The sequence below is a fragment of the Anopheles funestus genome, chromosome 2RL (assembly GCF_943734845.2).
Source record: "Anopheles funestus chromosome 2RL, idAnoFuneDA-416_04, whole genome shotgun sequence".
NCBI classification, from domain to species: Eukaryota; Metazoa; Arthropoda; class Insecta; order Diptera; family Culicidae; genus Anopheles; species Anopheles funestus.
Genome location: NC_064598.1, coordinates 101,959,151 through 101,978,053, shown reverse-complemented (window position 1 = coordinate 101,978,053; position 18,903 = coordinate 101,959,151). Strand labels below are relative to the sequence as shown.

Below are 18,903 nucleotides of genomic sequence, written 5' to 3'. Positions count from 1 at the left end.
ATTGAAAAATTATTCGTAAATATCACAATGGTCGCCGATTTTTATTCACCGCCGAAAAACGTCGCCGCTTTATTTACGAAGCAAACTGTCAACGCAGAAAACACGCGTGCGGCAATTGCAGCACATTTTGCAAAATAAACACACTATCAATGTTTCAACAATAAATATTCTGGTACAACAATCGAAAAAGCAAGTAGGTATTAACAATGGTCAGCAAGACTGCATTTTCGCCGCTCTTAGTGAAGAAGAAGCTGGGATTGAAATCGTATGTGAATAAGTTCCGCAAGTATACAAAGCATCCGGAAAATTACCTTAAGTAAGTTATCATTCGCAGGCAGTTTCTGTCTTTGTAAAAGAAGTTTACCCTTTTTATTGGCATATTCTAGACTACAGAAACCATTGGCTAAAAAGTTAAAGTTGTTCGTCAAAGAAATATATGACCATGGCACGAAGAGTCCAACTGTGGCCAACCGGAAACCGCTGCCGTATCTGAATGAACTCGTTACAGAGCAAATGGATGAAGAGCAAATTTGGCAGCAACTAGAGCTCAAGAATGATCATTTCATCGAGCAGGATTTGAAGAATTTCTTAAATGTTGTATCGAAGAATGAAAAAAGTTTGCAGCTTTCGTTTAGCACGAAACCCATTTCCGAGGATGGATCGGACGAAGGTTCGTCCGCTAAAGAAATGCACGAATCGGATGAAGATAATGGGATCGATGGAGATGATATCGATTCAGGGGAAGAAAACGAGGCAAACGGGAAAGTCATGGACTTGCAAGAGGAAACAGCATTGAAGCGATCGAAGAAACTAAAGAAAAAGGAAAGGAAGCAATCCAATGGGAAGAAATCGGTTGTAGATGATCGTTTCTTCAAGCTGGATGACATGGCAAGGTTCTTGGACGAAGAAGATGATCGTGAGAGACGAAAGCAAAATGGGTTGAAGGAGAAAAACCCTCTCATTGAGATTGATTATTTTGATGATCATACTGGAGAGGTATGTATACGGATGCGGATGTTACATATTGAATATCTAAACTGGGATTTATCTGTTTAAGGACGATGACGATGGAGCTGATTTGAAATATGCAGATTTCTTCGAAGATGAAGATGATAACGAAGACGGTGAGGATGAAGAAACGGAAGACGAGAACATTGAAGACGAAGCTGACGAAAAGGAGGATGAAAATGGCGTTGAACAAGAACAGGAAGAAGAATTATCCGATGAAGCCGAAGTTGAACGCAATCGGAAGCTGCGGTACGAAATATATAAAGGTGGTTTATCTTTACCAGATGAAATTCCTCCCAAGAAGGTGGTAGTTGATCAACCGGAGTCCAGTGACAGTGGAAGTGAGGACGAGAAAAGCCAAGACAAACACGATGGCCCAAAGTCTTCTTACGAACTTCGGCAGGAAAAGCTCAATGAAAAGATAACACTAATGGAATCAAAGCTGCTGAAAGATAAACCGTGGCAACTAAAGGGAGAAATCTCTGCCGAAACACGACCCAAAAACTCTTTGCTCGAAGAGGTCTTAGAATACGAGCATACAACCCGCCCTGCGCCCGTTATAACGGAGGAAACGACAATGCGACTGGAAGACATCATAAAGCAGCGGATCAGAAATAAAGCATATGACGATGTGGAGAGAAAGGTACGCCCACCGGACAATCCACGCGAGTATCGGAAGCAGTTAGTGCTGGATGGAGAGAAGAGTAAGGAGTCTCTGGCCAAGGTGTACGAGCAGGATTATTTGAAACAACTAGAGAAAGCTAACCCCGACGCTGATGGTAAGTCCAAAGAGGATGATTTGTTTCAATAATATTCCGTATCGAATGTTATATGTATCATTTTCTGTTAGTTCAAGCAAACGAAGAGGAAGAACCTAAGGAACACAAGGAAATTCGACACATGATGAAAGTGGTGCTAGCACAGTTAGATGCACTGTCGAACTTCCACTACACGCCACGTCCAGCTGCCCCTGAGTTGAAGATTCTTACGAATACGCCTGCCATCAGCATGGAGGAGGTTGCTCCGGTTGCAACAAGTGATGCCACTTTGCTGGCTCCTGAGGAAGTCCATAGACGACCGAAGGGAGACGTCATGTCAAAGGAGGAGCGTACCAAAACGGACCAGAACCGCGAACGGCGGTTGAAGAAGCGTTTCCAGCAAGAGAAGTACCGTCGCGAGGCGGAACGGGAACAAAAACAACTCGAGAAGGCGGCAGGACAAAGCAGTTCAAAACAAAACCGAGCGCTGCAGACGTCTCTGCTGAAGAAGGTAACGAAAGCGAAAAATGTGCAGCAGATGCTGGAAACTTCGTCCGGTCCGGCCAAATCGTCTAGCGCATTCTTCTCGCAGCTGCAGGATGAGGTTCGCTCCCAAGCTAAATCGAAAGCAGAAGGAACGGTGAAAAAGAAGAAGAAAAACACTGAAAATTTAATAGCCAGTAACTTCAAGCTGTAATAAATGTGTACAGGAGCAATTATGGATACAAAAAAAGATTTCGTTAATAAACAATGCTTCCTATTTCAATAGTTAGCAATAGCCGATTATATTCTCTTATCATATCACTCGCGAATATGATCACATTCCACTACAGCTACATCATAATATTATAACTTTTTACGACCGACTTTCAAATGTCTGCCTGCATTTGCGTATCGGTGAGCAAGATTTTCTCGCCTGGCTTGAATGCCGGCATGCCCAAGTAAGGACATGTGGCACAACGGAAAGCATCTCCCAAGTAGCACTGTAAATAAATCGTGCAAAAAACAGCAATTTATATAATTACGTTTCGGAACAAATCACATCGTTCAGACTTACACTTCCGCAAGAAGATTTCGTTGTAGTGTTGACAAGTGTGTTGCCTGTTGCCTCCGCATCCAGTTCTTCTGCTAGCCCACAGGAGCAATCTTTGCACGCCTTTCTCTTGCCGGTCGTTCCACAAACTAGAATAAAAGCAATTTATTTGAGTATTTGACTGACGGCCTAGTGCACGACAGGACCAGGCATCAATTCTCATCCGGACCGTCCCCTCGTAGCACGGACTGACTATCCGGCCACGAGGTAAAATAAGACTAATAAACCAGAAATGCCCGGCATAAACTCTTAGACCGTTAAGCCAAGAAGAATAAGAGATTGTATTTGATCTGATTACCAGAAATCATTTAAATACGTCCAGGCTTACCTCGCAGAGATTCGGCTGATGGTTTGGCTTTATCATCCTCATCCAGGAGTTCTTCGTCATCAATGCGTTCTTCCTCATCATTATCGTCCAGCTTCCATACGGCAGCTACTTTCGATTTGTTGGTAAACGACAGTTTCGATTTTGAACCCACTTCGTAATCTGGTTTTTCACCGACGTACACTGAGGTTAAAAGGAGTCACGCATAAAACCACATTAAAACCATTTGGTAGTGGAAGTGGTAACGACCTCCCCTTTTAAACTGAAGAAGATATCGTTTACCATTATTGTCCGATGCCACAATGTTGATAAATCCCGACAGCAACAGATTAGAACGTGCCTGCTCAATGCTTTCAGCTGAATCATCCCTGAACACAACTTTTCCTTTCGGCTTCAGCAACTTCACCAGCAACGTAACAAGAGTTGTGTTGGCTGTCGAAACTTTTGCCAAAATTACATCAAATTTTGATTTTCCGTATTCGGCTGGAAGTGGGATTAAAGATCAATCAAGTAGTAATAAAAGAAAGGTTTACGGCCAAACATGTAGGACCAATTTCCAGAACTTACCAAGCTGAAGACGCTCAACATTTTCCACATTGACCTGCACGTTTGGAATGGATTTGATTTCGTTCACTTCTTTCTCGATTTCGGGCCCAACTGCACCGCCCCAAAGGTAAAGAACGTGATTATTTTGCTGAACAAAATTCATCTTTTGGATCTTTAAAAAATGCAATACTGCTCAAAAGAAAACAACAAATTGCTGTACGATGCCTTTGACGTTTGTTACACATATCTACCTACTATCGACCAAAGCTTTTTCATCGAGTTTGAAAGATTTTAAATTTTCTACATCGTTTCAATATCTCACAATAAGCCATATAGCCATACTTATAATTTTAAATATAATTATACATTCAATTTTAATGGTTTGTGTAGTCTTTTGTTCACAATTTGTATCGGAAATAATGGGTTTTAAATTTTCCCACAGCTCATACACGTTTCATCGACATCAACCCTGTTTGACAGCAGCATTTTCACGTGCGGTAACTTTTTCTTTACGTCGATCAATAGCAAAACAGTGACCGGGGCATTCGCGAACGATGGATTTCTAGGTGCAAAAGCACCGTCCATCCGAACGAATTTGTCGCTAAAAGCAGCATAAAATGCTCCCAGTGTTATTCAGCGTGGTGTAATGCATAAATTTCTCGCAAACGGGCGAATATGGTGCGACCTCGTTCGTCAAACCGGGCCCAAACTCAGCGGTCGTCCTCCGTTTGCCTTCTGCACTCGGTTGGTAAGTATGGGGCAGTGCGTGATGTTGTTTTGATTGTGTAATCAATCGAAGGGCCCTTCGTGTGACGAAATTACCTTGAAAAAGGTTTTGATTCTATTCTTGGCTTGTAACGTTTTTGTTTTCTATATCCGTTATAAAAAAAGGACACTACTGGCACATCATCGTGTGCGGTGCATCTGTACGCTATCAGGAAACGGCATAGCGGAAGTAATGAAACCGACTCGACACAGTTTAGCAGAGATGCATCACAAACATCTCCTGTGCATCGACCGGCGGCCGTTCCTTTGGGTCTCCCATTGTCTGTAATACCGCCGGTAGTGGACGCCAAAGCGTTAGTTAGTGAAATTAGTAAATCCGTAGGACTACCGGCGGGAAGCACGCTTAGCAAAAAATCATCAGTGAAATTCATCAGTGAAGATGGAACGAAGGAACCCGTGGTTGCCTCCGTGACGTCACTTCCTGGCTTAAGCAGGTTGATTTATCACTATCTGATGTTATCAAAGATCCGATTAACTTGTAAGTGTACATTGTACAGGATTAGTTTATGTAAATGAAATGTAGATTTGATGTTTCTTTTTCCATTTCAGCTCTTGTGGTAATGACCTCGATGGCCGGATATGCGATGGCACCAGGATCGTTCGATATAGGAACATTTCTTCTTTGTTCCGCCGGCACCACGCTTGTTTCGGGTGCGGCAAACTCCATCAATCAGGTTATTGAAACTTCGTTCGATGCACAAATGGCCCGCACGCGCAATCGTGTGCTCGTAAAAGGATATCTTTCGTAAGTTTGTAATGTTTTGTAATGAATGTGCTGTATAATAAGATGGTATTTGCTTCTTTTCAGGCGATTGCATGCAGTCGGATTTGCACTCGGTGCTAGCACAGTCGGATGCAGTATGCTGTACTTCGGTGTGAACGAAATGACAGCCGCACTGGGTGCTGCAAACCTAATCCTTTACACCAGCATCTACACCCCAATGAAACGCTACAGTATTTTAAACACTTGGGTTGGGTCGGTAGTCGGTGCCATTCCACCTCTGATGGGATGGGCGGCTTGTACTGGTGGGGATCTTGGGGCCGGTGCTTGGATCCTGGCCGGCTTGCTATACTGTTGGCAGTTTCCCCATTTCAATGCGCTGTCGTGGAATATTCGGCCAGAATACCTGAAGGCTGGGTATAAAATGATGGCGAATTCCCATCCGGCCCTCTGTACACGTGTTTCACTTCGTCATACCGGTTTTATTACGGGCCTTTCACTATTGGCTCCAGTACTGGACGTGACGAATGTTTGGTTTGCTTTGGAAACACTTCCACTGAATGCATATTTTGCTTACCTTGCCTGGGAATTCCATCAGAAAGCGGATAGCAAAAGCTCCCGGAAGTTGTTCCGCTTTTCGTTGCTACATTTGCCACTGCTAATGGCACTGTTTCTGTTGAACAAAAAGCATTGGCTGTTTAGGGAGGATAACAAGAGCGATGTGGTAGAATTGGAAGGCGGTATAGCGAAAGGTGCCATGGCAACGGGTGTGTTTGTGAGTAGTGGAGAGACGAAAGATAATGGAAGTGAATACCTTGTACCAAATATTGTGGCAGACATTGGGGCTCCGGCACCATATCCTGCAAGCATCAAGGCGATGGAAGATAGTCTGCTATCGAATGTGGCCACTGTACTTCCTACGGCAGGCAAGCAGAAGCTTTGAACAGATGAATGTTACAACAGGTGTAATTGTACAAAGGCAATAGATTTACGAAGTGATATAGAATCAATGATCAATAAAATGGCCCCTGAAACAAAATACTATCTTGTGTGCTCGGAATTATTCCTTGGACGAAGACAAAATATCAAAATTGTCGTCCATGCGACTAATGCATGTATCGAAATTGATCCGAATGAAATCAACTAGGTAGCAGGACAGGATAAAATTAAACTCCTTATTTTTTGTGATTTGTGTATTATGCTTCGAATTAGAAGCATAAATAAACCTAAAGAAGAACATAAACAGGAAGCGACGAAAAATTGCTCTATGCAACAAACATAAACAATTCACAAATAAATATCGGCCTCAGATCAGCTTTGACAACTAGCATCAGCTACCAATTGATTTATGTTCTTATTCCATTTCATATTTTTATGATAAACCACGGTTTTAATTCCATGATTTAAAGCACTTAAATGCTGAAATCTGTATTTCCAACCATAGGTAAAAAGACAAAAATTATTTATTTTATAAAATGCCTTTTTGACTAAAACAAACATGTCCAAGGACCGCCCGCTATCCTCATGTTGCCGAAAATGAAAACGTCAAAGCAAACGCCATTGGCAGAATAATAGAAGCGTAGTGCGTTTATTTCTTTTTACAGAAAGTGCTAAATAAGTTGTAGATTTATTGGTTGTGTTAATTAACCATAGTTCCGGGGCACACGTGCCGTTCTTACAGTAGTCTCAAATATTCGAAGGAGTGGTACCGTGTAAAACAGGTTATTCACTGCCGGCTAGAATTTGTGCTAGCCTTGTATTACCCCAAGCGAGTGTAATTCCTAGCCATGGCCGATCCGCTGAGTTTGCTGCGTCAATACAATATCAACAAGAAAGAAATAATCGAACGCGATGGTCAAATTATATTTGGAGAGTTTAGCTGGCCGAAAAACGTGAAAACCAACTATCTAAAATATGGGTAAGAGAGGGATTGATAGACACCTGGCCCGGAACTGTGACTTCCCCGCTTGACGCTCTTTATATCGGATGGCTTGTTTGTTTACAGTTCTGGAAAGAAGGGCGCACCGAAGGAGTACTACACTCTCGAGTGTTTGTTGTACATTCTTAAAAATGTGGGCCTTCAGCATTCGGTGTATGTCCGACAGGCCGCTGCCGAGGACATACCGGCGGTCAATCGTCCGGATCGAAAGGAGCTGCTGCAATATCTCAACGGTGAAACGAATACTTGTGCTAGTATCGATAAAAGTGCCCCGTTGGAAATTCCGACGCAAATCAAGCGTCCCGCCGAATCGGATGGATTAGACAGCTTGGCTAAAAAGGCCCGGTACGAGGATACACAGGTGCAGAAGGTGAAGGAACAGCTAGCGGCTCGGTTAGATGTGAACAAGAAGGAAGCATCGGTGAACATAGATAACATTAAGTAGGTGCTTTGGTGCGGCTTTCTAGTTGGATTTTTTTTATACTGACAATTTCTTGAACAATTGCAGGTCTCTTTCGGAAACCATGTCGGTGGAGAAGATTGCTGCTATTAAAGCGAAACGTTTGGCAAACAAGAAGGTCACAATCAAACGTACGGACAACGACGATGCAATGGGCGTGGGACCGGATTTGCGAGTCATTCTCGACTTCGACGTCGACTCTACGAAAGATATCGTGAGCCGTGAGCGGCAGTGGCGCACGAGAACTACCATCCTGCAAAGTAACGGTAAAATATTTGCTAAAAACATTTTTGCCATACTGCAGAGCATCAAAAACCGGGAAGAAGGACGTGGTCGTCCTCAAGCTCAACCGGTCAAGCTTCCCGAACCGCCCCGAGTCATCCGACCGCAGCCGCAACCGACCCAGTACAATCGTTACGATCAGGAACGGTTCAACAGACAAAAGGAGGAAACGGAGGGTTTCAAGATCGACACCATGGGTACGTACCACGGCATGTCGCTAAAGCTGGTAACGCAAGGTTCGGCCGGTCAGAACAAGGCCCAGCAGAACAGTCTGAACAACAACAACAGTAGCAGCAACAATAACCTATCGGGCAACATGCCTCCGGGCCGGCCGAAGGAACTGATCCCAACGGCACAGGCACGGCTGTTGGCACAGAACGCGGCCAACAAGCGGACATCGCGTACACCGATCATTATCATACCGGCCGCGACAACCAGCTTGATTACGATGTACAATGCCCGGGATGTGCTGCAAGATCTGAAGTAAGTTTAGAAGTGAAACGTGTAAATGCTCGGGTGATCGTGTTAAAATACGCTGACATTAATTTTAGGTTCGTCACAACGGACGAAAAGAAGCGTGGCGGAAGCTCGCGTGAAAACGAAGTGCTCATCCAGCGACAGAAGGCGGGTAATTTGACCGTACCGTATCGGGTGATAGACAACCCATCGAAACTGACTGCGCACGATTGGAACCGTGTAGTGGCCGTATTCGTGATGGGACCGGCATGGCAGTTCAAGGGCTGGCCGTGGGATGGAAACCCGGTGGAGATTTTCGCGAAAAGTAAGAAGTGGATCTCTCTTTCTCTAGAGTTTGAATACTTTACACTTATTCATTTGATTTCGTATCTTTTTCAGTCGCTGCCTTTCATCTACGGTACGACGATCTCAAGCTGGATGCGAATGTGGCTAAATGGGCTGTGACGGTGCTGAACATCTCGCGAACGAAGCGCCATCTGGACAAAGCATGCCTGATGGCATTCTGGGAGAAGCTGGACCTCTACATGACCAAGTACAAACCGGACCTTCGATTCTGAATGATCATCTACAGGAGCGATGCATCGCACCAGCGCATGAAAGAGGTTGCACCTTTAATTGCACTTCACTTCAGTCGATGGCGCGCAACGTAATAAACACAATAGGCATTATTTTAAAAAAAGCTCATCCGGTGCGTCATTCGAACTCTGTTTGTTGTGGCTGAAAGAATTACGCTAATAGCGATAATTTACATTTCCAATCATATCCACTATATTATTGCTTATCTTGAAAGGACCTGAAATTTCTACAAACTGGTAATTGATAGGCGCTAAAGAAGCCTCCAAAGGTCTATGCTTGAGGCAAGAATGAAATATGACAAATTGATCGCAAATAATTTCACCACTGAGTTGTCCCGATAAACTAAAGGCTGAACCAAATCTGATGGGATTAAAGCAAAGGTGATTAAGATATCGGCAGGACGACGCACAATAGCAAAGTACAGATAAAGCGCTCGATACGGAACCTTCTTGCGAGCGTTTGGCCCTAGCCTGTGGAATTATCTTTTCCTTCGCAATTTGCGCTGGCCCGCTTTAATGAGAACAGACATAGCTCCAGTGTGGCGCATCGAGAAAAGGTGATAGTGCTAGTGTTTATGTCTAAAAGTGATAGGAAAATGTATTACGAAAACTTTATAACGAACGGGATTTTTGGTTTTAATTGCAGACATTAGTGCGGCAGAAAGAAACGATTTAAATGCTTCAAAATGCATACCTCTCGCAAGGCGCTCAACATGATCAAGTATCTAATCTTGATGCTAACGTTTATGTGTGTTGTAAGTGGCTGCTACTAGAATGCAAATTTTATCAAAAACATTGCTTTTCCTAATGTATGTCGTTCTCTTTCGATTCCCCAAAGGTTATTGAAATCATTCAAATCGTAGTTGGTGCGGTCTTACATCGGCTTTTCGCGACCTATACCGTGTTCATTGACAATGACTTTGTGCGTGCGACTCACTTCCTGATAGCAGTCGGTATCGTGCTAGTGTTTTTATCCATTTTCGGCTTTGCTGCTATAATTTTCGAAAATGTGATAATGATATTTTTGGTATGTATCCTCAAATAAAATGTGATATCCACGTTTAACGGTTTTATCTCTTCGACAGTACGCCGGTATGTTTAGTTTGGTCGTTATTCTCGAAATCATTCTTGCATCGGCCGCTTTTTCGATGTACAACCGTGTGGATAGCATGCTTACCCGTCGGATGAATGTCGTAATACAGCAGTTCCATACCGATCGTTTCATGCGTGTCAGCTTCAACCATATGCAAAATTCGGTTGGTTACAATATTAGAAAGTTACAATGGTGTGATCGTAATAATATTATTTTATTTTCTCTACATAGATGAACTGCTGTGGTATTCAGTCTTATGTCGATTGGACCAACTTCCATCCTGACAGAGAGCTACCCAGTTCCTGCTGCCGTCGTTATGAGGAAGGATGTATGCCACATGAACGCGGATGCCATGCACCAATGTCAGACTTTATGGGCTCACGCATCCACATGATTGCTACCGGTACAACGATTATTGTCGTGTTCCAGGTTGTCTGTATCATTACAGCCATAATCATGGGAGCCCGTTTGTCGTTGTATAAGCGACGACTTAGGGAAACCGGCATGAGCTCCGGCATAGCAACTGCACCCGAGCCTATTCTAACCGAGAAACCGAAATATTAGGTTTCAGGTAAAAGGTTGTGGATATACGAGAGTAATGGGAAAAAGAAAGAGAATCAAAAGAAACTGTTACAATACAACTACTAGAATTGATAACAAATCATAGGACCAGCACTATCGGAAGGAATTGATTAACGAAAGCACGAGTTATAATAACAATGCAAAATAAAGTTAAATAAGTCTCGTAGCATTCAAAACGTTCCACAACGATGGTATGATGTGCCGTTTAGGGAGTTGGCACATCATATTATTTTCCTATAAAGGTGTACGCTATTGTTCTGTTAAATGTATTGTATTGTTATTTTGGGAAGTTTTTAAGAAACCAAAAAATATAACTTATCAGGAAATTAAATAAAATAAACCGATTAATTTAAATAAAAAACATCAACAAATCAGCTGTCTATTTGACACTAGCGAAAAGAGATCTCACTCACACTTCTGCAGAATATGCTGTCAGCATACTACAGGCTTATCAAAATAGAAAAAAGAACTAATTTCTGTTTGTTCATAAATACGTCATCCTGCTGGTCCGAAAAGAAAGCAAAATCATTGGTGTTTTAAGCCATTGGAGGCCTGGAGTCTGCAACACGACATAACTAGAATCAAATTCAAAGGTCTATTATTTGCTGTTACCGTATCGAAAAAGCAGTATGTTTCGTACATCCCTTTTCGACAAAAGTCTAGGTAGGTAACGAGTACCAACATGGAACAAGACAGAATGGGTGTGAAAATGTTTTTTTATCATCCCTCCACAAAATTAGAAAATGCTACCAGCAATCTAAACCTGGAGCCCGACTGGCAGGCGATACTGGTCATTTGTGACACAATCCGGCAGGGCGATGTAAAGTGAGTAAAGCGCCAGGATTCATGTTAACTCCTGTTCTATGCGAATGCTGATTTCCGTCTCTATTTTTAGCGCGAAATATGCTGTCCAGGCCCTGAAAAAGAAGATGCAGTCGCCAAACCCAATCACGGCCATGTATGCACTGTTGGCGCTGGAAAGCATCGTGAAGAATTGCGGTACGCCCGTGCACGACGAGATAGCGAACAAGGCGAACTGCGAGATGTTCCAGAGTTTGGTCAACACTACAAAGCACGAGGAAGTGAGGGCGAAGATGCTCGAGCTTATTCAAGCTTGGGCGTACGCGTTCCGATCGACCATAAAGTATCGTTCGATAAAGGTAAGGGCTCCACTTTTATGTACGCGCATAATACCCGAGTTGACAGTCGTTTACCACCGTTGAAAGCGAACGGAACAGGCCTTCATACGCTGCTCGTATTTCGCAACGGTCCTGTGTTGGTGCTCAGTGTAATTGGATTAGTGTACGAGTGAAAAGTTGAGTCACCAGCTAGGTTGAAAATGACGGTATGATTTAAATGAAAATTATGTGTTTCATACAAACTACTGAACTTTTCTATGTTCTCTTGAAGTTTGATATTTCAATGCCGTATAATTTCCGATCGATATTAGGAGATGCAACTCTGGCACAAAGAATGTGAAAACCGTTAAGTGCAGTGATTTATAAACAGTGATAGGAAAATTTGCTTGACTTTTAGCGATCCAAAACTAATGTTACAGAACATTATCGCACCATTGTGTGAATTATGCGATTTTTGATAATTCGACCTTTCTTTGTCTCGATGAACAAACATTGTCGTGTTGACGTCACGAGGAATATAATAACTACATGCTTCAGTTAAGTCTTATTTTAACTATTTTTTTTCTTTATTTTTACTCCCTCTCCCTAATAGGATACGATGAACATTTTGAAAACGGAAGGCCATAAGTTCCCGGAGCTGAAGGAAGCGGACGCAATGTTTTCTTCGGACATTGCACCCGATTGGGTAGATGGAGAAGTTTGCCATCGATGCCGTTCGCAGTTTACGTTCACCGTGCGTAAACATCATTGTCGCAACTGTGGTCAAGTCTTTTGTGCTCAATGCTCGTCGAAGAACAGCACGCTGCCAAAGTTTGGCATTGAGAAGGAAGTACGCGTGTGTGATGGATGCTACGCTCAACTTCAGCGACCAACGTCAACCCTGACGAAGAAACCTACCGAGGAAGAAGATCTGCCGGCGGAATATCTGAGTAGTTCGCTTGCCCAGCAGGCACAGGGACCAGCACGCAAGACGGACGAGGAGCTGCGCGAAGAGGAAGAGTTGCAGTTAGCCTTGGCATTGAGTCAATCGGAGGCCGAAACGAAGCAGCAGACTCAGACGCGACGTGTTACCGCGTTTCATAAGGCGCCGGAGTCACCGGAACCGCAAACTCCCCAAGCGCAGGTCAAACGAAGCCCGTCGCCTGTTGAGGAACCGCCAGCCGACCCGGAATTGGCCCGGTATCTGAATCGCAACTATTGGGAGCAACGGCAGGTAATGGATTCACCTGCGTCTCCGTCGGCGCCAAGCCCGATGCCGAGTCCAATGCCATCGATGCAGCCAAGCCTCCTGACAAAGAGCGCACCGGAAGACGCAGAGATTGATGAGTTTTCCAACATGATGAAAACGCAGGTGGAAATTTTTGTGAATCGCATGAAGTCGAACTCAAGCCGTGGTCGGAGCATTTCGTGCGACAGCTCTGTTCAGACGCTTTTCATGAACTTGACCTCGCTGCACGCCCGCTTGCTTACGTTCATTAAGGACATGGACGACAAGCGTATGTGGTACGAGCAGCTGCAGGACAAGCTGACGCAGATAAAGGATTCGCGCGCTGCGCTGGATGTATTGCGGCAGGAGCATCAAGAGAAGCTGCAGCGCATTGCCGAGGAACAGGAACGCCAGCGGCAATTACAGATGGCACAGAAGCTGGAGATCATGCGCAAGAAGAAACAGGAATATCTGCAGTATCAGCGACAGGTGGCTCTCCAACGCATTCAAGAACAGGAACGTGAGATGCAGATGCGCCAGGAACAGCAAAAGGCACAGTATCGTATGGGAACGGCATTTCCGTTCATGGCGCCTGGTCCTGCGCCGGGTCAGGGACCTCAAGGATCTCCGGTGCATGTTGGTGGTGTTCCCGGTGGATATCCTGGTCCGGGGTATGGACCGTACGGTCCAATGCCTCAAACGAACGGTACACTTCCACACTATCAGCAGCAGCCACCGCCACAAATGTTTTCGCCTCAACACACTGGTCAATATGGAATGCCAGGTGCTACTGCGCCGGGAGCTGATGGACAGGTTCCAATGCAGCAGGGTCCAATGCAGCCACCATCCGGCGGAGCTGGGATCATTCCCCCAGGGATGAATGTTATGCCTGGGCAGGTACCACCGCCGGGTACTATGAATATGCCCGGTGCAGGGCACATACCGGGAGCGCCGATGATGGGTCCTCCACAGCCATCTCAAACTCAGCAGCAGCAACAGCAACCACCCCAGCAGCAACAACAGCAACCACAGCAATTACCATCCCAACAGACGGGTTTAATGGGAGGGAATCCAATGCAACCACAGAACGATCTTCAGCAACAACAGGGACAGGTTCATCCCCCAGTTGCAATGCCTCCAGTAGTTCAGATTCCACCCGCCCCGATGGTTTCTGCACCAGATGTGGCACCCGTTGCTGCCGTTGCTCCACCTCCACAACAAGCAGCCCCAGCAGCCCCAAATCCTGAACCAGCTACAGCTGAACTAATTAGTTTTGATTAAAGGAAGGGCCAAATGCTAGATGAAATGCCCTAGAAGCAATCCTGTATTTAACGCTGGGCTGTCTATTTAGTCGTTTTCCGTTTTGTATTTTCTTTACTCATCATGTAGAGCATTCTTTATTATCAAAATGCTGCGCGAAAGCGTAATATAAATGTGTACCGCCACACGATATATTGCTAATAAATCTTACTACAAAAGGTTACGTATTGGAAATCATGTTGCTCCATGCTTTGAATTTTTAGCTGCTTGTAAACAACTTTGCCAATCAATCCGTGAGTAAACATTGTGAAACTGTGTCTCATCAATTCCCGACAAATCCGTTCGAAATTATTAACCCCACTGAGAATGCAAAGGTTCGTCGCTTAAATCAAATCTTTCTACATTTTTTAAATTATGAGATATATAATATTCAGTTCACTGTTTCAAAGTAAAAAAAAAGCTAAAAACATAATTATGAATGTATGTAAATGATATCAAAGGTTCATATGTGCATTTAAGCCGTAACCATATCGAATAAAATAAAATTTACGGTAGGATTTGCATTTCTATACTGTTTCTTTATTTTTTGTTGAAAACTTTGGCTTAATGTTGGCCTTCCGAAATGCCAAGCATGTATAAATGTGTGCAATTTGCAAAAAATAAAATTATCTTACTAAGATCTGATAAGGTTCTTCTCAATAGCTTGTTATAAGGGTAAAACGGTCAACTAGACGCAAATAAGCACGCACAACCAACTACCGTGCAGTAATTAAACTTACTTTCATTGTTACGCTTGGTCTAACGATTCCGTTTCTCGTGATCACGGAAGCAAGATTGGCATCTTGGTTAGATTTTTACGGAGAATAAAACAAAACCACCCCCACAGTTGCACTCGACGGACGCGACATCCTGATGCACGTTGACCGCCCGTCCAATCCACCATTGTGTCATATTTTTTGTTATTTGTTTTCGAAATCGCTTATCTCGACCGATCACGCCTAAAGCCGTCGGCGGTGCAGGTCGCGTGAGTTATCAGTCATTCGCATCACGAGCCCTATAACTTTCACGCGGACCAAACCGTGGATCGTGCCCGGACGTGCTCGGTTACTACCAGATTGTCTTACAATAATGATGGCGATGGCGATGGAGTGGTGGTGTGGCAGATCGTCTTAGTCTGCCTTAGCAAGATTGTGCGGTGAATGGTGTATCTTTGTCGTACCGGAACGGTACGAACATCCTTGAGTCTGTGTCTTAGGCCATTGACAGCAGGTGCGAATTCTCCAGTTGGAAAGCATCTTGCATTAACAGAATAAAGGAACGAAGAAACTGGATAAATCTTCAATGCATGATTATAAAAGCTCCTATAAACCATTTAGTTACGCTGGCCATGCTGCCATAGGTGGTAGCGATCGACTGGCGTACTGGCGCGAACAGGAAAAACTGCATACGCGCTCGTGCTTCCTTTTATTTGAGCTGAATAATCTAGAATGAATTATTACAATTTCTTATTTCCTGATTACACTTATTTCCTTTGGTTAGTGTTAAAGAACATCGTCGGTCGGGTCGGGTTCGGGTCGACAAAAACAGAATGGATTAGTTGGTAGATTAATGCCTTTCGTTTTCGCTACAACAAGTAGGAGAATATTTGTGAATATTTTGCGCGATGAAATGAGTAAGACAATATGCACCGAAGGCATTTAAAATGGAAGGCTATCATCTTACGCGCCAGAATGATTCAAACGTCGGTTTCAAGCTGATAGGGATTTATTTTGCAGAAGCTCATCCAACATTGACCTATTTTCACACAAGGTAGTTTAAACGGTGAAGGACACCCAAATTGATAGCATTAAGTCACCGCCATGGTAATCACAACACACTTGATCGTGAGTGGAAAGTGTGGTCGTGTGTGATTTTGTGTACTTTTAAAATGTATACAAAATACATACAAAATAAGAATCTGTTTTTTTTTCTTTGAGAGATTTTTACTTTTGTGATTGTTTCAAAGAGTAAAGAGTATTACTATGAAAAATATCATCCCATCTTTGTGAAACCAGAAGCTTGTTCCGTCATAAACCGTGATGCTGCATTCCATTGAATGATCGACACACCGCCAGCCATTCAGAAATATTGTCGCTTCGCTTGGAGTTCGCTTTTTGGAGTTGGCAGACAAGCACGCTGTAAATCAATTGCAATCGCTGTAACCCGATCACTAGTGGCTCCCTATGTAGTCGGCACATCGTACAAGGGACGTAAAATTGGGCAATCGGCTAACCGCAGTGGGATGTAGTAGAGTTTCCCTCTCTATGTGCTGGGGTCTGCCAGTCGTGTTAGGTTTGGCACCAGTCGAAACGTTCAACGAGCCTCCAACGTTTGGTATTTCGCGCCTACCAATCGCGCACCCAGCCCGAAACATGTCGCCTTCTGCGTGTAACGAACTCCTATGGAATGCTAGAACGTGGAAGTGAGATTCTGCTGCTACTTGCATCTCACCAACAGCAACCACTATCCGTACTTCAGCACTATGGGCAAGATGTCCTAACCTGTACAAAAGTAAATGGAAACCCGAGCGCGAATGCGGTTTTTCCTGTTCCCGCCAGTACACTGGATGGCGCACCTGCAAGTATCGATCGCTATCAACTATGTCGGCATGGCCAGTGCGGCCAGATGGTTCAGAGGAGCATATACAATCGTAACCCACGAGCACGACACGGCACACGAGCGCGTTTGGATAAGACATATTGCGATGTTTCGGAGGTTCCACGCAGACTCCCGGACAGTGCTCTCGAAGGCGTAGCGCGTAATGCGCGTACGAGCGGGAGTTGAACAGTGTCAACGTGTCGTTTGTAAAACGGAACGCATCATCGGCTAAGCACCCGTTCCACACCAGCCTTCGCCGGTGTGTTGTGCAAGATGGTAACCGTGTCTGCATCCCTCCACTAAGGGATGAAAATGGAAAGTAGTTTTTCGTCGGCATTTTCCCCTCCTCGGATCGCCGTTAGAAAAGTAGGTTGCTGAGTGCTGGTGGCCGGTTCTGTTCGTGTGCACGTTGTGCAATGGTTTGAGGTTTTGGGACCCTACACCTGTACGTGATCGTATTCGGTGATCGCTTCCTAATTGAATCGGTTTGCTTACCGATCGTTAAGGGTTAGTAGATTTGTAATGGTATGACGGTAAGGCGGTAAAGCGCTATGTGATAATAAATTATTTGCTTCATACACTGCAACTGCATTCGAATAGAAAGGAGCAACTATCCGGACATCCCGGATAACTAAGTAAATCGTTGTGCCAAATCATAATAGATCCATTATTTACGATGAGTAATATTCTATGAGATAAAAATATGTGTCAAGGGACAGCCTCTAATGATTCCACTAGAAGTCACATTATAAGAATCCTGTTGGACTGCTGGCTTATCGATTCCATCGCTTAATAGTCGATCGTTATCGTTACTAGCCACTTAGTAATTCTAGTAGAAATGCTGCAGGTAACACTACTTTTTATTATACATTTATTAAAGGCCTTTTAGACTAATTGTAATCGACCAAGACGGTTGCAATCATTCTGGATTAAATGATGCGTTATTAGAATAAATAGTTTTGTGTTTTGTCATTCTCCCTGTCAGTTGCTGCATTCACCCTCTGTACCTCCGCTTATAGAAAACGGACCATATCAAAACAATTATCCCCCATTTGAAAGATTTATTACATCCTTTGCAACCCTTTGATTCGTACCAAATCAATCGCCGATGTTTGCAGCTGTGCGTGTACATACGCCCTTCTGCTGAGGCTAATAATAAATGTCATGGAACTTGATCTAAGACGACATTCTCGGCGCCCGATTAGCTAGCGATCGGTAGCGGAAGGTCATTGTTGTTTTAATGCGTCTTGCCGTTTGCCCCGTCCGATTAAAGCAAGTATAGAAGAAAGAAGAGGAGGAGCAGAAAAAAAACTTTAGACATATAACAACAAAAAAACATTTTCATTCATTTCCCCTTGCAATTGTCCTTCCCACTAGCGCCAACGACCCAGCTTTGATTGGATATCTTGCCAACATTGATAAACGAGCAACGTGTTTTAAGGTGGAGCCCATCATAATGGGACACGTGGTTTGGGTTGGTTGATTCTCGTCTTTCCTCTCGTCCAGCGGAAGGTAGCAACAGATCTGTTTGGGTGCGTAAGTCATTATCGTTAGCCGGCGGATGTTAATTAAAATGTACTCTAGATCGGTTGGAGGCTCTCGAAGAAAAACACAATCGCACGTGTTCCAGACGCCCGATAGTCGCAATTTTTTCGTCCATTGTCCATAGCAATAGCGCACTTTTAAGGATGTAAGTGTAAAAGAACGTGCAAAATTTGTTGATCACGTTGTACAGCCGTTATATCGCGACCTAATGGTACACAGCGCCGCCAAAGTCTACGGCTAAGCTGTTCGCTAATTGCAAGGCCATTAATTAAACACCTTAAATCTGTAGGTATTGGACCAAGTGGCAAGTGGCAGATTTTCGTGCATAATTTATCATAACTTAGCCGGGCACCGTTCTTCCCCGTTCGGTGTCGTAGCTTGTAGTTTCCATATTACTCGGTTTCGTCGCGGAGTTTTTAGGGTCAAAGGTAGGTTTGTTCTTGCCATGCGTACCGTTCAAAGTGCAGCGT

The 18,903-nt window shown here is 44.0% G+C and overlaps 6 protein-coding genes across 9 annotated transcripts; 5 read left to right on the top strand and 1 right to left on the bottom strand.

Annotated features, from left to right (window-relative positions):
- The first annotated feature begins 93 nt into the window (after positions 1 to 93).
- LOC125762120 (U3 small nucleolar ribonucleoprotein protein MPP10) lies at positions 94 to 2,544 on the top strand. 2 transcript variants are annotated; one of them, XM_049423903.1, is made up of 4 exons: positions 94 to 316; positions 387 to 996; positions 1,058 to 1,787; positions 1,865 to 2,544. In XM_049423903.1, exons 1-4 carry the CDS (start codon positions 207 to 209, stop codon positions 2,461 to 2,463), a joined length of 2,049 nt encoding a protein of 682 aa, XP_049279860.1. In that variant the 5' UTR covers positions 94 to 206; the 3' UTR covers positions 2,464 to 2,544. The 2 variants fall into 2 exon arrangements, with proteins under 2 accessions (XP_049279860.1, XP_049279859.1); XM_049423902.1 differs by having other exon boundaries at positions 1,859 to 2,544.
- On the bottom strand, positions 2,502 to 3,975 carry LOC125762124 (anamorsin homolog). The gene is made up of 5 exons (XM_049423907.1): positions 3,752 to 3,975; positions 3,467 to 3,667; positions 3,188 to 3,367; positions 2,824 to 2,948; positions 2,502 to 2,749 (listed from the first exon to the last, which is right to left on the bottom strand). The coding sequence occupies exons 1-5, from the start codon at positions 3,891 to 3,893 to the stop codon at positions 2,636 to 2,638; spliced, it is 762 nt and encodes a 253-aa protein (XP_049279864.1). The 5' UTR covers positions 3,894 to 3,975; the 3' UTR covers positions 2,502 to 2,635.
- A 254-nt stretch (positions 3,976 to 4,229) lies between these two features.
- Positions 4,230 to 6,278, top strand: LOC125762122 (protoheme IX farnesyltransferase, mitochondrial). Its single transcript, XM_049423905.1, has 4 exons — positions 4,230 to 4,478; positions 4,622 to 4,994; positions 5,066 to 5,261; positions 5,325 to 6,278. Exons 1-4 carry the CDS (start codon positions 4,377 to 4,379, stop codon positions 6,178 to 6,180), a joined length of 1,527 nt encoding a protein of 508 aa, XP_049279862.1. The 5' UTR covers positions 4,230 to 4,376; the 3' UTR covers positions 6,181 to 6,278.
- A 491-nt stretch (positions 6,279 to 6,769) lies between these two features.
- On the top strand, positions 6,770 to 9,079 carry LOC125762121 (parafibromin). The gene is made up of 5 exons (XM_049423904.1): positions 6,770 to 7,155; positions 7,243 to 7,617; positions 7,685 to 8,401; positions 8,470 to 8,699; positions 8,774 to 9,079. The coding sequence occupies exons 1-5, from the start codon at positions 7,025 to 7,027 to the stop codon at positions 8,950 to 8,952; spliced, it is 1,632 nt and encodes a 543-aa protein (XP_049279861.1). The 5' UTR covers positions 6,770 to 7,024; the 3' UTR covers positions 8,953 to 9,079.
- Positions 9,080 to 9,201: 122 nt separating this feature from the next.
- On the top strand, positions 9,202 to 11,024 carry LOC125762125 (tetraspanin-7-like). The gene is made up of 5 exons (XM_049423908.1): positions 9,202 to 9,527; positions 9,617 to 9,725; positions 9,809 to 9,997; positions 10,056 to 10,226; positions 10,295 to 11,024. The coding sequence occupies exons 2-5, from the start codon at positions 9,657 to 9,659 to the stop codon at positions 10,625 to 10,627; spliced, it is 762 nt and encodes a 253-aa protein (XP_049279865.1). The 5' UTR covers positions 9,202 to 9,527; positions 9,617 to 9,656; the 3' UTR covers positions 10,628 to 11,024.
- A 112-nt stretch (positions 11,025 to 11,136) lies between these two features.
- Positions 11,137 to 14,485, top strand: LOC125762119 (hepatocyte growth factor-regulated tyrosine kinase substrate). Of its 3 annotated transcripts, XM_049423898.1 has the most exons (4): positions 11,137 to 11,308; positions 11,386 to 11,470; positions 11,541 to 11,805; positions 12,377 to 14,485. In XM_049423898.1, the coding sequence occupies exons 1-4, from the start codon at positions 11,275 to 11,277 to the stop codon at positions 14,270 to 14,272; spliced, it is 2,280 nt and encodes a 759-aa protein (XP_049279855.1). In that variant the 5' UTR covers positions 11,137 to 11,274; the 3' UTR covers positions 14,273 to 14,485. The 3 variants fall into 3 exon arrangements, with proteins under 3 accessions (XP_049279855.1, XP_049279856.1, XP_049279857.1); XM_049423899.1 differs by lacking the exons at positions 11,137 to 11,308; positions 11,386 to 11,470; positions 11,541 to 11,805 and adding an exon at positions 11,834 to 11,990; XM_049423900.1 differs by lacking the exons at positions 11,137 to 11,308; positions 11,386 to 11,470; positions 11,541 to 11,805 and adding an exon at positions 12,012 to 12,129.
- The last annotated feature ends 4,418 nt before the right edge of the window (positions 14,486 to 18,903 follow it).

Bases quoted from the DNA above. Each gene is read 5' to 3' on its own strand.
- LOC125762125 (XM_049423908.1), top strand. From the start codon at position 9,657: ATGCATACCTCTCGCAAGGCGCTCAACATGATCAAGTATCTAATCTTG. The intron at 9,726-9,808 runs GTAAGTGGCTGC...GATTCCCCAAAG, and splicing joins TGCTAACGTTTATGTGTGTT to GTTATTGAAATCATTCAAAT. The intron at 10,227-10,294 runs GTTGGTTACAAT...TTCTCTACATAG, and splicing joins TCAACCATATGCAAAATTCG to ATGAACTGCTGTGGTATTCA.
- LOC125762124 (XM_049423907.1), bottom strand. From the start codon at position 3,893: ATGAATTTTGTTCAGCAAAATAATCACGTTCTTTACCTTTGGGGCGGT. The intron at 3,668-3,751 runs GTAAGTTCTGGA...TCCCACTTCCAG, and splicing joins TGTTGAGCGTCTTCAGCTTG to CCGAATACGGAAAATCAAAA. The intron at 2,949-3,187 runs GTAAGCCTGGAC...CTTTTATTCTAG, and splicing joins ATCAGCCGAATCTCTGCGAG to TTTGTGGAACGACCGGCAAG.
- LOC125762119 (XM_049423898.1), top strand. From the start codon at position 11,275: ATGTTTCGTACATCCCTTTTCGACAAAAGTCTAG. The intron at 11,471-11,540 runs GTGAGTAAAGCG...CTCTATTTTTAG, and splicing joins ATCCGGCAGGGCGATGTAAA to CGCGAAATATGCTGTCCAGG. The intron at 11,806-12,376 runs GTAAGGGCTCCA...TCTCCCTAATAG, and splicing joins TAAAGTATCGTTCGATAAAG to GATACGATGAACATTTTGAA.
- LOC125762120 (XM_049423902.1), top strand. From the start codon at position 207: ATGGTCAGCAAGACTGCATTTTCGCCGCTCTTAGTGAAGAAGAAGCTG. The intron at 317-386 runs GTAAGTTATCAT...GGCATATTCTAG, and splicing joins CATCCGGAAAATTACCTTAA to ACTACAGAAACCATTGGCTA. The intron at 997-1,057 runs GTATGTATACGG...TATCTGTTTAAG, and splicing joins TTGATGATCATACTGGAGAG to GACGATGACGATGGAGCTGA.
- LOC125762122 (XM_049423905.1), top strand. From the start codon at position 4,377: ATGCATAAATTTCTCGCAAACGGGCGAATATGGTGCGACCTCGTTCGT. The intron at 4,479-4,621 runs GTAAGTATGGGG...TTATAAAAAAAG, and splicing joins TTGCCTTCTGCACTCGGTTG to GACACTACTGGCACATCATC. The intron at 5,262-5,324 runs GTAAGTTTGTAA...GCTTCTTTTCAG, and splicing joins CTCGTAAAAGGATATCTTTC to GCGATTGCATGCAGTCGGAT.
- LOC125762121 (XM_049423904.1), top strand. From the start codon at position 7,025: ATGGCCGATCCGCTGAGTTTGCTGCGTCAATACAATATCAACAAGAAA. The intron at 7,156-7,242 runs GTAAGAGAGGGA...GTTTGTTTACAG, and splicing joins ACCAACTATCTAAAATATGG to TTCTGGAAAGAAGGGCGCAC. The intron at 7,618-7,684 runs GTAGGTGCTTTG...GAACAATTGCAG, and splicing joins GTGAACATAGATAACATTAA to GTCTCTTTCGGAAACCATGT.